General features: G+C 30.1%; 1 protein-coding gene across 1 annotated transcript; it reads left to right on the forward strand.

Moving 5' to 3' along the window:
• The first annotated feature begins 1,826 nt into the window (after nucleotides 1–1,826).
• Nucleotides 1,827–7,580, forward strand: LOC132066114 (patatin-2-Kuras 1-like). The gene is made up of 7 exons (XM_059459497.1): nucleotides 1,827–1,986; nucleotides 2,958–3,139; nucleotides 3,570–3,726; nucleotides 3,934–4,095; nucleotides 4,837–5,205; nucleotides 5,948–6,087; nucleotides 7,232–7,580. The coding sequence occupies exons 1-7, from the start codon at nucleotides 1,858–1,860 to the stop codon at nucleotides 7,284–7,286; spliced, it is 1,194 nt and encodes a 397-aa protein (XP_059315480.1). The 5' UTR covers nucleotides 1,827–1,857; the 3' UTR covers nucleotides 7,287–7,580.
• Nucleotides 7,581–15,981: the final 8,401 nt, after the last annotated feature.

The following is a 15,981-nucleotide window of genomic DNA, read 5'->3' on the forward strand; positions in this document are numbered from 1 at the left end:
TGGGTTGGTGTGAAGTGTACCGCACTTTGGGTAAAAGATCGGAAATTTCATTCTCTTTTTTACCATCTAAAGTCGAAGAAAAGAAAGAAGGGCGAGATAAACAAATAAAGAGCTAACTTTCTTTATTATTATGAACTGTAAATCTTGAATTGTTGAACACACGTGGATACTGGAAGGTGAAATTTGTGTCATAACTAAGGTAAGTTAAGGGTTACTTACTAGGAGGAGATATTTAGTTAAACCTCCTTATGTGCTTGATGAAATGCATAAAATAAGACTTTTATGACTAAGTGCTTGTGGGAGTAGACGAGTGCATAGTTTATCACGTTACTCGATATAGACTTAAAACAAGGAACTGAAATAACAGAAATACATGTGATACATGTTGCTTTATGTGACTTGTGCATTACTTGGATCAATTTTTCGAATTTTATATATGCTCACATGCATCACTACCTGTTATATGCAATTTGATTGCAATATCTATTCTCTGTACATGCTTAGTGATTATTTGTGTGATCACATCCAGACTCAAATGAGAGAGCTAGATGACCTCTCCTTATGTGAGTCTCAACAAGATTAGAGTTAGCTACTCAACACTCGTAGAAGTTAGTGTTGGATGAGAAGATAGGACACTCCCCGTGTGTGTTGCTAGATCTCACGTACGCAGAATCACTATGTGTAACTCTTTTCGTAAAAGTTATATTTTTTAAGATAACTCAATTTTCAGTTACAATTTACGGTCTCTATTTTTCAGCTTATATCCATTTTTGAAATTTAAATGATTTACTACATGTTTACTTGTGAATCCTACTTTCTTGTCTATTAGTGTGTGAGATCTACTTGGTATTCTATCAGTGATACTTAGTCGGTGGGGCCTATTTCCATTCTTTTGGATGCAGATATAACCGAATATATTCCGAGCACAACTAGCTAGATTCGGACCCCAACTCAACTTATTTTCTCCGTTTTTTTCCGGTGGAGATCATTTTTATTGTTTTATTCTAGATTTTTAAGTATTTTGGCAATGCCCCAAAAGATATTTATGTGTTTCATATTCTTAGATGATCATGACTTAGCCTAGTCGGTATTATGGATTGCAGTCTCGGTTTTTTTTCTTTGTATTCTGCTTCAGAGTTGATTGATTGATTATTATTAATGATGTTAGCCTTTTAAGTTAGATCAGACAGTTCAGTCAAATATATCTTACAGTCAGTTAGACACAAAAATTCACTCGATGATCAGATCGAGACAAATGTCAAGCACGTTCTACTCCAGTTTTGGGGCGTGACAACAAGTGAGTTCTTCTCCGAAGAATGATCAACGAGTTTATGTTTCTATATATGTTGTTCAATTTGATGGCTCAGATTTTAATGGAAGCTGCATACCATTTGTCTACTTACATTATAGTATAGGATGGTGTTAAGAATTTGGTGCTACCAAAAAAGCAGTAATGATAACTTAGGAGATAACCTTTAACAAATCAAATGACAATCATCAGACTTTTGGCTACTTTGATTGGACATACATCACCTAATTTACATAATTGATCAATCATTTTTAATTAACTATATATAGATTAGAAACTTATCCTGACGCATTCATCCATAGTTATTTATTTATTTTTTTAACATTTCATTCTTGTCGTCGTAGTAAAAGCCGAAAGACATTAAACAAAACGCTAAACTCGTGGGAAAAATGAGCTTAATGATCCATGACACCTAACACTGTTTACATGACTATATAACCCCTGCTTGTTAGATGCTCAAAGCACCTCGAAAACCTTAATACTTTGAGCTATTAATTGATATTATTTGCTACTTTTCCAGTGCAATAAAGAAACTCTAATTATCTGAAATGGCAATTACTACTGAACCAGTATCTGCTGAGGTGGGAGAAATGGTGACTATTCTTAGTATTGACGGAGGTGGTATTAAAGGAATCATTCCTGGTACCATTCTTGCTTTCCTGGAAGGCCAGCTCCAGGTATATGCTTTTTCCGCTCTAGCCTCTAATGTGACACTCTTTTCATTTTAGTTAGTTTCAGAAGAAATAATATCTTTTTATTTAGTAGTACTTAACAATTTACTTTAGATTACTCATTTTATTCTTAATGAGATAGATTTATAGCCACATACATATCTATGAGCCACAAATTTCAAAGGTCTTCTTTTGTTTCTCAACGTATGTGTCCAATCAAACACCAACACATAAATTGAGATGGATGAAGTATATTATAAATATTACTCACGTGCGTGTGGCATCACTACATTTTTTTTACACTTGAATTTTGTATTATTTTAATGTTTAATTATTGCTTGTCAACAATTGGCCGGTCATCGAGTTATTCAAACAAGTCCGGTTTTTTTTTTCTTTTTCTTATTTTTTTTCCCATGTTTCAACTTCCGTTTTCTAAATGTGTGTGATTTATTTTTGGAAAAGTTACACATTTTGCCGGGCCACCAAAAATAATTACGTTCGCTAGCTAAATATGTAAAAATATACACCATATTTTTGTATAAAATATGTGTATTTTTCGGCTATTATTTTGATGGGCGGCTATACAGATTACAGCGTAATCATCGATCCTTTTTTTTTTTTTTTTTTTTTTTTTAAAGTATTCCCACGAATATTTCATATGAACCTTAACGGTACAATACAAAACCCAAGCCTGCTTAGGAGAAAGGAAAACATAAATTGAAAACTGCATTCTTCATCCTTGTATTTTAAGATTAATGCAATTTTACTCAAAATTTGGTGTTGCGTGCATGTGAACACATATATTATAGCTCGTCATATATATTATGAAATTAAAGAATGAAAACTATAGAGATTTCTTGGATAATTTGAAAATTAAACAATTTGAGAAATACAAAAAACTAACCTTACAAGGAATTAGCCCTATTTAATTTTTTGTATAAACATCTTTGATTAATGCATGGTCGCTTTTTATTCAGGAATTGGACGGTAAAGATGTGCGTCTTGCAGATTACTTTGATGTGATTGCAGGAACAAGTACAGGTGGCATAGTGACAACTATGTTAAGTGCTCCTAATGAAATTAATCGTCCCTTCGCTGCTGCCAAAGATATTGTGCCCTTTTACTTCGACCATGGCCCTAAGATTTTCTCACCAGCACAGTACGTACAATAGTTTGATATACTTAATAATTTTATTTGGAGTTTAACTTTTAAGAATTGTTACACTATTAGCTTACTTAAAAATAGATTAAAGGCAATTATTCATATTTTGGGAAAAAAGAAAATTATCCATAGTAAGTAGAATTTATAACATGGAAATCAAGTCATGTAACCTGCTATGACAGGCAAACTTGTATTGATAGTATAAAATTTCTCTACACTGTCAGTAGATATAAATTGCAGTATTTTATTTTTATATGGCAAAGAATAAATAGTCCCTATGGGATATAGTTGGTTACCTTAATAATTATGGCATTTTTATCTATTAAACTACATATTAGAATCATTATAAGAGAATGGAAATCTTAGACGTGTCTTTTTAACTTGTGTTTCTGGAGTAGTAATGAAATAGCTTTCGTTTCATTTGTAGGGGCATATGGTTCGGTCCAAAATATGATGGAAAATATCTCCACCAAGTTCTGCAAGATAAGTTGGGAGAGACTCGTTTGCATCAAACTTTAACAGATGTTGTCATTCCAACCTTTGACATCACCAAGTTTCAACCAACAATATTCACCAAGTCGGAGGTAAGTCTTTTCGTTCTGGCTAAATTATTTGTCTATATATAATAAATAAATAGTTTGACATATATAAAGTTTGGGCAAAAACTATTAGATTCTACGTAATTGAAAGCTCCTCTCCTGTTTCCATAGATCTCTATAATTCATTGACTAATTAATTTTTCTTCTAATTTGTTTTACATGGCTATTCTTTATTTTTGGAAACAAATACAGATAGCAAAATCACCTTATCTGGATGCTAAGATGTCTGACATATGCATCGGTACCTCGGCAGCTCCAGTTTTATTTCCTGCATATTACTTTGAGAATGATGATGGTAAAGGAAATAAGTATGAATTCAATCTGATTGATGGCGGTACTGTTGCTGGCGATCCGGTATATTAATTCCCTCCATAAAAAACCAAATGATCATCTTAATTTCTCAATATTCTTTTATACTATCACGTCACATTAGCCTGTTATAGAAGGATAACACATTTTATTTTCAAGATGTCAAATTCCACATTTCAAAGAGGTCCATCAAAATACCATTTGGATGATCATTTAATGTAAAAAATTATTTTACTGACTATGTGTAAAACCCAAACTCCAACTGTATTTAATTAGTGTGGATTATTTCACATGTTTTATTCACACGCATGCATGCCCATTATTAGCCTGTTTGGCCATGTTTTCGGAAGGTTAGAAGTGCTTACATTTTCAAAAATCGCCTTTTTTTTTTTTTTTCACAAGCTTTTGAGAGAATTAAGTGTTTTTGAGGAGCAGCAGAACCAGTTTTTCACAAGCTAAAAATATACTATAGCTTTTTCGCAAAAGTATTTTTTTGAAAAAATGCAATTAGAAACACTTTTTGAAAGTTTGGCCAAATAGTAATTACTGCTCAGAAGTGCTTTTTAAATTGATTAGGCAAACAGAAACAACTTCTAACCAAAAACACTTTTCAAAATAAGATAATTTAAGAAGTTTGGCCAAACAAGACTATAAAAAAACAATTCAAGTAATATACACTGTCAGGTATAAATAATTTTTATATCATAAGGTTATCTTTACCTGTTGATAGCAGGTAACATATCTTATTCTTAAAATTTTAAATCCCGGATGTATATTGGTTGACAGGCCTTAGTTGCACTTAAGACGGTAACCAAACGGGCAGCAGAAATGGATCCAAAATACAGTTTTGTGAAGCCAATGAACGTGAAACAAATTCTGCTACTCTCATTAGGTACTGGGAATAGTTCAGATTTTAATAAGAGATACACAGCAGATGAGGCAGCTAAATGGGGTCCTAAAAATTATGGCTGGCTGATTCAGGGTGATGGTTCAAGCCCTCTCCTTGAAATTATGAATGTAGCAAGTGGTTACATGAATGATTATTACCTTGGCACCATGTTTGTTGCTCTTGGTGCTGCAAAAAATTACCTCAGGATTGAAGTAAGCTCATCTCCCTTAAGTTGTAGTTCATGTGATTTTAATATTTTTGACACAGTAAATAGCTTAATATATTGATAACCCTTAAACTTTGACCAACAAAATAAAGAAAGAATATCATCACCATTTTCCCTCATTTTATTTTTTTGTTCCTTTCTCCTACTTACTCTATTTCTCGACAAAGCGCTAAAGCGCATTAACCTTAAATAATTCGTCCCTCCGATCGATATTATATGATGCCTAATTAGCTTGGCCACATTCCTTAAAAAAATCAATCACAACTAGAAAGTAAGAGGTATTTATATTAAATTTCCCTTAGTTAAATAGTACTCCATCCGATTCGTAATAATTGTCCACTTGGCCTCTTTATTTTGGTTCAAAATAAGTGTCCACTTACATAATCAAGAAGGAATTAATTATTTTCTTCCAAATTTATCTCTATTTAAATAAGTGAGTTTTTATGTAATCAAGGAACTATATTAATAGTATGTAGTATTTAATCAAGGATAGTTTAGTCAAAATATCTTCTTCTTTTTTTCTAGCAGTTAATATTTTCTTGAGGGATGTACTAAAGGCTTAGTGGACACTGTGAACACTTATTTTGAATCTGAGGGAGTACTATATTTAATATGATTTCTTGATTATGTAAGACCTCATTTATCGAAATAAAGGTAAATTTGAAAAAAAAAAATTATACATTATTGATTACGTTAAAATTTATTTATTTTGTACTAAATATAAAAAGCTAAAAATACAATATGGATCTTAGGGAGTAAATATTCTTTACATGTAATGCCAGGAAACTGCATTAGACAAAGAAATCGCCGCAGATGATGCTTCAGAGGCCAATATGAACAAACTGATACAAGCTGGTGAAAAGTTGTTAAAGAAACCAGTTTCCAAAGAGAATGATGAAACCAATGAGGAAGCTCTAAAAAGGTATAACACATATTTCTTCCGTCATTTTTACTTGTCATGTATATTAAAAATAGATGTTCATTTTTATTTGACAAGTTTGAAAAATCAAGAGATTATATATCATTTCATACCTGTTTTACCCTTATTATTAATTGTTGAGTTCGAAATTTCAAGAAATTATTAGTGGTTACACAACTTTTGAAGTATATTTGATTGATTTCAACCATTAGATGACTTAGTAATAATTAGGAGTGATATAGTAAAATTGTCATTTTATTTAACTGGTGTGCCAAGTCAATACATGACAAGTAGTAAAAATGGACGGAACAAGTATCACATATGCACCATCATTTTGTTTTATTCAAATTATGAAATCTTACTATTATTATTATTATTAATGAGATTATTAGATATTTCATTGAAGAAAATTAATTATAATAACTAGGTAGTAGTTATTAGATAATAGCAAAAACAAACAAACAAACAAACAAAAAAAACCTTAAAAAGTGTACTATATTTTATACTCATCTGCATAAGAATAACTCAATAGGTAGGTCCCTTGTAAAGCCAAAACTACGATCTAATTGTAGTTATTGATCATTTTTAAATGCAAGATAGGATAATGTTGCTCATTTAAAAACAATAATAAAGACTACAGCCCGCTTATAATTTATGGCACTTCAAATAAGTGAAGAATTAACCAACAAACATTGTGGCGGGATGGATAGGATTCCTCCACAGTTAACCAGAGGTTTCGGATTCGACCTTGAATATGAAAAAGTTACTATTAAGAAGCGATTCCCCCTTGAGTGGGTCTTACACGACATAAATTCGAATTTACCGGCGGCTCAAATAGGTACTGGAAACTCGGTTGGTCACCCAAATAAAAAAAAAAAAAGAAAAAAAAAAGAAGAAGAAGTGAATGCTCCCTTTCTCTCGATTTGAGACCACAGAGGAACAATTAAGTAGTACTATTATTTTCTTAACTATTAAAGATTATAGTTAAAAGTTTAATTATCAAAGACAAGTAATTTGCTATACATCGGGAAGATGTAGCCTTTAGCTTGTATAAGCTACATACTGATATATCGTTGATCAGTTTAGGTTTTTCAGTTTCTTGTAAATCTATTTTATTGCTAATTATGATAACTTCCTTTGTACGTAGGTTTGCAAAATTACTCTCAGAAAGAAAGAAAGCCCGAGCAATCAAAGCCCTCTAAATAATTCAAGCTAAAACCTTGGATTTTATTAGTACTTAAATAAATGATATGCCAAAGAATAAGCACTTGTAAGGGTTGTGTTTGCCCATCAAGTCTTGTGCTGTTTTAGAACTATTGTTATGTTTTTCAGTATCAAATGTAAAAAGAAGAGAGTGAAAAATTTCATTAGAAATATCCCTCTATGTAACCCTTTGGTTATGTAAAATAAATAAATTATCCTTCTAAGCATTTATGCTATAGATGTCTTGATCATGACAGTCTGAATTTTAATAACATGCAACGCCATTACTTTGATTTTCTTTTTTGGTTTACAAAACTTTAAGTAGAAAACAAAAAGGAAAAAAAAAAATCGAGAAAGATTAGTATGGTTGAATGTATTTCTCATACGTGACCCAATTTTTGACTTTACGTTTTATCGTCCGAAGTTTTCAGGCTATATTCTGAAGACCTTCCTTGATTTGTCTTTTTAATATTACAAGAGGGAGTACTAATTTCCACCAAATCATCGCTACTTTTACTATTTAAATTTTAAAATTTTCCTAAATATTCCTTGCTTGCGTATTATATAAAAACTAGCTAGTAGCAATAACGGTATACCTTAATTCCATATAAATTGTCATATAAAAAATGTCACAATCAAAACTAGGAGCACGTGATTGGTATTCGACTAACTATCCCATCAAGTGAACCACTATATTGATTGGCTAGTTAACTTCCTATACGCATGATAGGTATTGAAAAGCTGATATTTAAATCAACAATTCACCATAAATTAGTTAAATATCTAAGAATAATCCACAATATGAAAGATAAATAATCTGATAAGGGTCCCAAAGACCCAAACTACATATACTTGGCTGACTTTTCAGCAAAGTTGTCTCTAATTCAATCTCATTGGATCAAGAATGTAACTGACGATACGTACAGTATAATAGAATATTTAAACCTCACTTTTTAAGGATCTTTATTTGTAGTTGTCATATAGCTAGCGTTACCATTTATACTATTTACTAGTTTCAGTGTACGTGCGTTGCACGTGTATTCTACATCTATCAAAAAATAATTACATTTAAATATGTTGTTTTTTGTTAAAAGTAATTGTATAGAATAAGAACGAATTATATACGTGTAATAGCAATTGACGTTGAAATAAATGTAATATTCATTTAAATAGATAAATAAATGTTATTTACAATAACTATATAGTTGAATTCAAAATAATGAGGTATCTTCTTAACATGCAAAAACTAATAAATTAGCTAAGTTAGTTATATATATTATATTTTGTAATTCTAGATATTATATTTGTAATTACAGATATTTTGCTATATGAGATAATGATGTAGTATGCTGTATCTCATCAATCTAATATTTCTTTGTTGATGACGTTCCTGGTGTATGTTTCTTTTTATCGCTTCAGCTGCTCTGTCATGGCCAAAATCCTTCTTGTAGGTCGTTTTAAGCAATTTTATCTCCATGTCAACAAGCGGCGGAAGTGGTATTTCTATACCATTGGCGGAACTAAGTAGTGTTCAGGGAGTTCAATCGAACCCCTCCGTCGGAAATTACACCGTATAAGTAAAAAGAATCTCTTTTAAAAATATTAAATTTTTAAAAGAAATATAATTATGTTGAAAATTGAGTTTGAATCATAAATGAAAGCGTAGATAATCGAAGATAATAAATATTGATCATAACAAATTAATTCAATAAGAAAGAAACTACAAATTGACTTCTCAACCATTAGTTAGTTATTACTTTCAACGTACAATTTTTCTAGTAACTTGGCCAAAATAAAGTCTTGTGCCAATACTAAAACTTATGACAATATAATCACCAATTAGTAGATGAAATAACATAGTGTAGCATGACGACACAAACTAAAAATAAAGTACATAAAAAAATTAGATCAGTTAAAGAAACTTACTGCACTATAGCCTGCTATTCATAATAGTTTCTAACCTATCAATTCCACGAAAACATACATAAATGATAAAAGAAATTAGATCGGTTAAAGAGACTTTCATAATAGTTTTTGACCTATCAGTTCAACGAAAACGTACATAAAGGATATATTTGATCATTTATGTATCATAACAAATGCATACATACATAAAAGCGATAGATAAAAACATAAGTTAATGAAAAAAAAAAATCGTTGAATGCATGAAGCAAAACTGGTTATTAGAGATCTTACTAACTTTCATCTCGGTAGTCTTTGCCATGAAGACAAATTCTGCTGACCAAAAAGATAAAGCAAAGGCAAAAAATAGTATGATATCTTATTGCCATGAACACAAACTGATCAAAAGCTTCATGTTTGGGAAATAAATCTACATACCAGAGGTGGTGATGATCTAATTCTCCATTTATATCTTATGATATTACCTGAAAAATAAAGAAAGAAAGAAACGATCAGGAGGTGAGTTTAAGAATGCAGATTGCTGCTATTGTTGTAACACTACCACAGACGTTCAATGGAAAAAAAATTGCTTAAAGAGCACACATAACAACTCATCTGCTGGTGATACACAAAATTAAACTACAACAAAAAAAAAAAGAAATTTCACATGACTTTAGAATGTCAAGATTAGGGAGAACTTTGCATTCTGGTTTGAACAATATTCGGTGAATGGATGAAGCGGAAGTTGTTACATGTTTTCATTGTGATGAAAAAAGTAATGTTTGTTCTTGAGTTGGACTACACAGAACCAAAATTACACAGCATTATAGTAATTGTAATAAGAAAGTATTTCCTAGTTTTATAAAAAAGAGTAAGGACTCAAGCCTAAAGGGAGTAGTTTGTTTAGAATATTCTATATAGGGCTAGTGAATTATTATTTCACCAAAATAAGTATTTTTTATCGACTTTAAATTATTAAATGTTAGGGATGTGAGTTTAAATTATTAAATATTAAATATTAGGTATTAGAGTTAAATATGGCGAAAAGAAGTCTTGGATTTGAAAATTTGATATTCTTTAAACTACCATATTTGAGTTCTACTACCTATCTAATTAAGGTAAAGACTCCTACTATTAATTACACAAAAAAAGTACATTTATTTAATATTTAAGAAGATAGTAAATGACGTTTTTGTCTATTGTGAACTTTTTTAGTGAAGGGCAAAAAGTTCAAACAACGTTTCTAAAGCTCTTCGTACTTTTAATATAGTACTAGTCTCTCGGCACGTGTGTCGCACGCGTATGTCGAGTTATGTAGTACATGTTTTTGTAATTATTAATAAAATATATTTTTTGATAAATAATTATTCATAAAAAAAATAAGGAAGAAATTTCTTTGAAAGGTCACCATGGATCGTTGTAAGATGACTTGTTTATCGAGGTCTAAATGATTGGATATATCATCTGAAACTACGAAAGTGAACAATCAAAGGCTAATTAGATATATGTGTTTGTTCCAATATAACACTATTGTTTGAAACTTCGTCAATGTGGCGCAGTAGCTAAACACGCGAAACATAAGTTCATTACTAATGTCTCCATTAAAGAAAATGTTCGAAACAAAATCAATTGATTAGTAATTTAAAATTGAACAAAACTTTTGTAAGGTTACATAATAGTAATTAATTTAAAAAATTTACTTTGAGATTGTTTTTAACACAAAAGTTGGGACTCGTAGAAAAATTTGTCCATTTTAAATTATAAAATAGTTTTGTTATGCTTAAATAGGTTCATGTAATATTTGAAACCACAAGAAAAGCATATGCTACAGGGAAAATTCACAAGGAAGGCCTTTAAAATTATCTATATTATTTAATATCGTGGTAAAATAACTTTCAAGTATAGGCACGAGATCCTTCCAAATAAAATATGTTATATTATTCTCTCAACTCAAAAGTAAATTTTCACACACTCTTATACATACGACCATAACATATGTCTAATACTCCCTCCGGATCAAAAAAAGAGTCCACTTAGCCATTTGCAAACTCTTTAAGAAAATACTAACTCCTAGACAAAAATAGGTAATTTAACTAAACTACCCCTAATTAAATAGGCATTGAGATTTGATCATCTAACACTTAATAGGGGCAAATATGAAAAAACAAGGTTAATTCTTTCTTGATTTGCTAAGTGGACTCTTTTTTTTATCCAAGGAAAAGAGGCTAAGTGGACTCTTTTTTTTTTTTATCCGGAGGGATTATTAGTTTTTATTTAGCAATGGAATAACAAAGTTACTCATTACTAATAGTTAATTACTAAACACGATTATACATACATTTCAAGATCATCAAATAAACATTAATGCTAGCATATATGAATTGCATTAAATTCACCAAAGGATAGATATAATTATAAATTATAAATAAATGAATTTAATAAAGTAAAAAATCGATTTTATCGCCAATTTCTCTTTAGTTAATTGTTTTAATGTTGTCAAATCGCAAAATCCATCAAAGCGAAAGAATGTCACTTATGCCAAATGATGTATTTTCAATTTTTTTTTTTTTTTAATGAACTGTATTGAATTCTTCTTCTTCACATCAAAATTCAAGAAATATTTCTCAACAACTTTCTCTAATATTTATAGATATGCCAGACACTTTTCATGCCAAGAAATAGCGGGTATTACCAGTTGGTTCTGAGGTGTGACCATCTATGATTGAAATGAATAGTTGCCATGCTTGTAGATGCACCTTATCTCTGTGGATTCCATTTTTCTTATTTTTCTTTTTTTACAACCAAATTTTGCAATCTCCATTTTGTCTACTTTCTAGCAATTTGAGGCAAAGAAGGACCAAACTAGAGTCCTTGTAAATATTACATTTATCCTTTTTTTTTTTTTTTCTTACTTTGTCGTTTTTGCTCTACTTTGAGAAGGTTTGAGAAGAGAAATAGTTAATTTTAAAGAAAGCAAGAAAAATCTGCATATTTAACGGGATAATTTCAGAGACCTCCCTCCAGTTTTGACTTCATAATACTAACCTCTCTTGTAATTTGTGGTATTACGCGTATCTTTCTTATTTTAATTTCTTTGTAACAATTATTTTAACCTATTTATGTTAATACAAATTAATTATAATATCACTAAGTTTCCCTTTTCTACTATTATACACTTCTAATTAACTAATGATATTAACAACTTAAAAAAAAAAAAAATCTTTTCTCTTGTTCTGAAAAAAATTTCAATACGGATGAAGATGAATGTACTTATCATCTTCTCAAGACCCATAGCCATATGGATAACTTTTAGCAAAGTATGAATGCTTATGAGCGATGTTGTCCGAAACTTATTATTTTACCAATGTTTTTTGATATGCACTCTTTGTAATAAATTTGTATAAACATATTGTGTCAAAAACCTAAACAAGATTCCCAGGCACAAAAATGTATTATCGTCATTTCCATCACAGATCATTTCATGTTTTCAATTCTATCCACACTATCTCTGATATAGTTCACGAAATTCAAATTCCTAATCGATCACCCTCCTCGTAACTGTAAGTAAATCTTGAAGCGTCACTTATATTCTTGTTTTGCAGAACATGAATAAATTAATATTAATTTTTTTAATTCTTCATAAGCTTCTTGAACTATAGGAATCCGGTCATTTTATCTTGCTCTTGCCGTGGCTAAGCAGGCCTTTCTATGTTTCGGTGAAACCCGCAGGGATCTATTGCCAAAAGATGATTGGTAGTTCTCTAGGTTTTATTAAGGGTTCTCTAAACAGTGTTTGGCTTGTTTCCTTTGCTAAATAAAAATTAATGAATTAACAATCTTTTTATTATTTAATTTTACATTTGAAATAAATTTCTAAGAAAAATTCGGAATTTCATAAAATTCATTAATCAAAAGAGTGTAACTTAAGCAAGGGCAAATTGGTAAGGTTATAATTATTTTGCATTAATAATAAAGAAGTAAAAATAATTATTACAAAAAAATCAAAATAAGAGAGGTAAACATAATAATGCAAATTAATGAATATTAGTGTTACGAAACAAAACCTGAAGGAAGATCTCTGAAATTATTCCTCTTTGAAATTAAATCTTCGAATTCAGATCAAAAGAGATGACCCCCTCCTCTGTTTCATTGTCGTAAAGTGTAGAAAATAAATTTTGCCTTATGATAGATGGATACGTATCTTCTATACAAAAACTACTACTCATTTGAAGAAACTCCATTGAAGTGTCTTCTGTTCTATTGTCACTATATGGTTCCTTTTTCTCTTCTTCGCTTTCATCTGTTATTAGAGTGATGTTCTTCAATGTTTTGATGTTGGAAGTTTTGTGTGTCACAATTGCATACGTTTGGCTTTGAAATTATTTTTAACCATACTTGGTTCCTTAATAAATTAAAGGGACACAACTTATCGCGAAAAGACACTTTAGAAATATTAGTTTTTTTCTCTTATTTATTATTTATTTATTTTTAAATAGAATATTTAGAAGGGTATTTTAGTAATTTAACTTTTAAGTTTTGGAGTTCATGTTTTCAATATATATATATAGATAGATAGATAGATTATGTGATCTAAATTATGTGTTATGTTCCTCTTATGAGGGCGCTTCATATTTGACGTCATTTTTAATTGAGATAAGGGTCAAAAAGACACCTCAACTATCATCTTTTTTTGAGTTTCATACCTAAACTATTAGAAGGTTGAGAAAACTACCTAAACTATCACTATCTAGTTTGCAAAACACACCTGAACTAAATGTGTGAACTCACTCTCCAAAAGGCAAGTGAAGCTGAAATTTTCTCAAAAAAATTGTCCACATGGCATAAGTAATGCTATGGTGGCACTTACATGGAAATTAAAAAAAAAAAATTAAAAAAACTGTATATTTTAAAAAAATATGAAAAAAAAATCAAAAAATTTAGAAAATCAGAAAAAAAAAAGATTTAAAAAATGAAAAAGTTGATTTTCAAAAAAATGTGAAAACTAAATAATCAGTTTTCTTATTATTATTTTTTTTTTAAAATAAGTTTTCCATTTTCTAAACTATTTTTTTTATTTTCTATAATTTTTGATATTTTTTACAAAATATATTATTTTTCAGTTTGTTTTTTTAAAACAAATAGTTTTTTTTAAATTTCCATGTAGGTGCCATTATGACATTATTTATCTACGTGGACAACACTTGGCAACATTTTTATATAAAATGGAGAGTGTAGATCACATGTCATTCAAGAATAATTTGAGGTGTGTTTTGCAAACTAGATAGTGATAGTTTAGGTAATTTTCTCAACCTTATGATAGTTTAGATATGAAACTAAAAAAAAAAGTGATAGTTGATGTATGTTTTTAACCCTTATATCTTTTTAATTCAAATTGTACGACCGAACACCTATCTTAGTATTCAAATCTCTGCAACACTCATTTTTGCGGATATTTGGACTTTAATATCCCAACATTCATTGCCATATAGTGACTAAAACATATTCGCAACTAATAAGTTTCGGTTATATAGATCTTTTATTACACTGTTCTCTATTTCTCACTGCGCCCTATATCATTTAAATATCACCCATATTAAATTTACAAGACCCTCTTTTACTGTTATATGAGTACAATTTTACCATTTATTCAATTTTTAGGCAAGACAAAATCTAGTTATAGCTGAGGTAAATATAAAGATAAACAGATATATGTACGTTGGTGCAATTGCAATATACATGTGATACAATACAGCAATAATACTTAGCAACGAGCAAATGTCTGTTCTACTGTTGAATATGGTAAATTGCTTTTGCTTTTTATTTAAATCATTCTTTTTCATTTTCTTTATTTTATTTCTCCTATTTTGTCCTTGTAAATAATTGAGAGAGGGAATTTAGTAGTTTTGCAAGGAACCGAGGAGATTATGGTGCAATTATTAAAAACAAAAGGATAAGATGTAAATGGCAAAAGCGCGCATATGCTAGGGATGCAAATTGCAAATTACTCTTATATTTTTAACCTGTTAAACAATATAAAACAATAACATTTTAAGCTAAAACTGACAAATAAATTAAAACATGGTAATATATATATGTTAACAGATATTAAAGCTTGATCAACAATTCTTAATAATATAAGAACTACAGATATGTGAAAACTTTGAGAAAATGACAAAAATGGTCCTGATGTTTGACAAATAGTTTCAAAATAGTCCCTTAAGTATACACTTAACAATTTTGGTCTTTTAAATTTTACAAAAGTTACCACTTTCAAGCTCAGTCAAATATTTATCGAACACAGTCTGATGCAATATAATTTTCTTTTAAAAAAAAATTATTACATAGGGGGTAGGGGTAGGGGAAGGGGAAACAGGGGAAGGGATTACAACGTGGGGATTCGAACCCTCACCAACAAGGTAAAAGTTCAGGTAGCCAACCAATTGAGCTATTTTTTTATATATATTCTTAGTGTTGGTGCAATTTTTTGTGTCGCATGCATTTTAAAAAAAATATAATTTGCACTTTGCGCTTGCTTTTATTAATCAAAGAAGAAATACACAAAAGGGTAGAAGTGGGTAAAAGCCAAAACACCTTCTACCAAAAACGGAGTCCTACAACAAGCAGACTACAGGGGAATACACAACCCTATGGACAGATTATATACAACAAAAAAATCAGCTCTCAAAAAAATTATTGCGCTTGTGTCGAAATGAAGCCATCTGAGCCTTATCAAGAATGTAGGGGCCTTTGGCTTTTCTCGGCAGATCTTTGGACTCAAAAATAAGAAGCTCC

This window comes from Lycium ferocissimum, chromosome 1 (genome assembly GCF_029784015.1).
Source record: "Lycium ferocissimum isolate CSIRO_LF1 chromosome 1, AGI_CSIRO_Lferr_CH_V1, whole genome shotgun sequence".
NCBI classification, from domain to species: Eukaryota; Viridiplantae; Streptophyta; class Magnoliopsida; order Solanales; family Solanaceae; genus Lycium; species Lycium ferocissimum.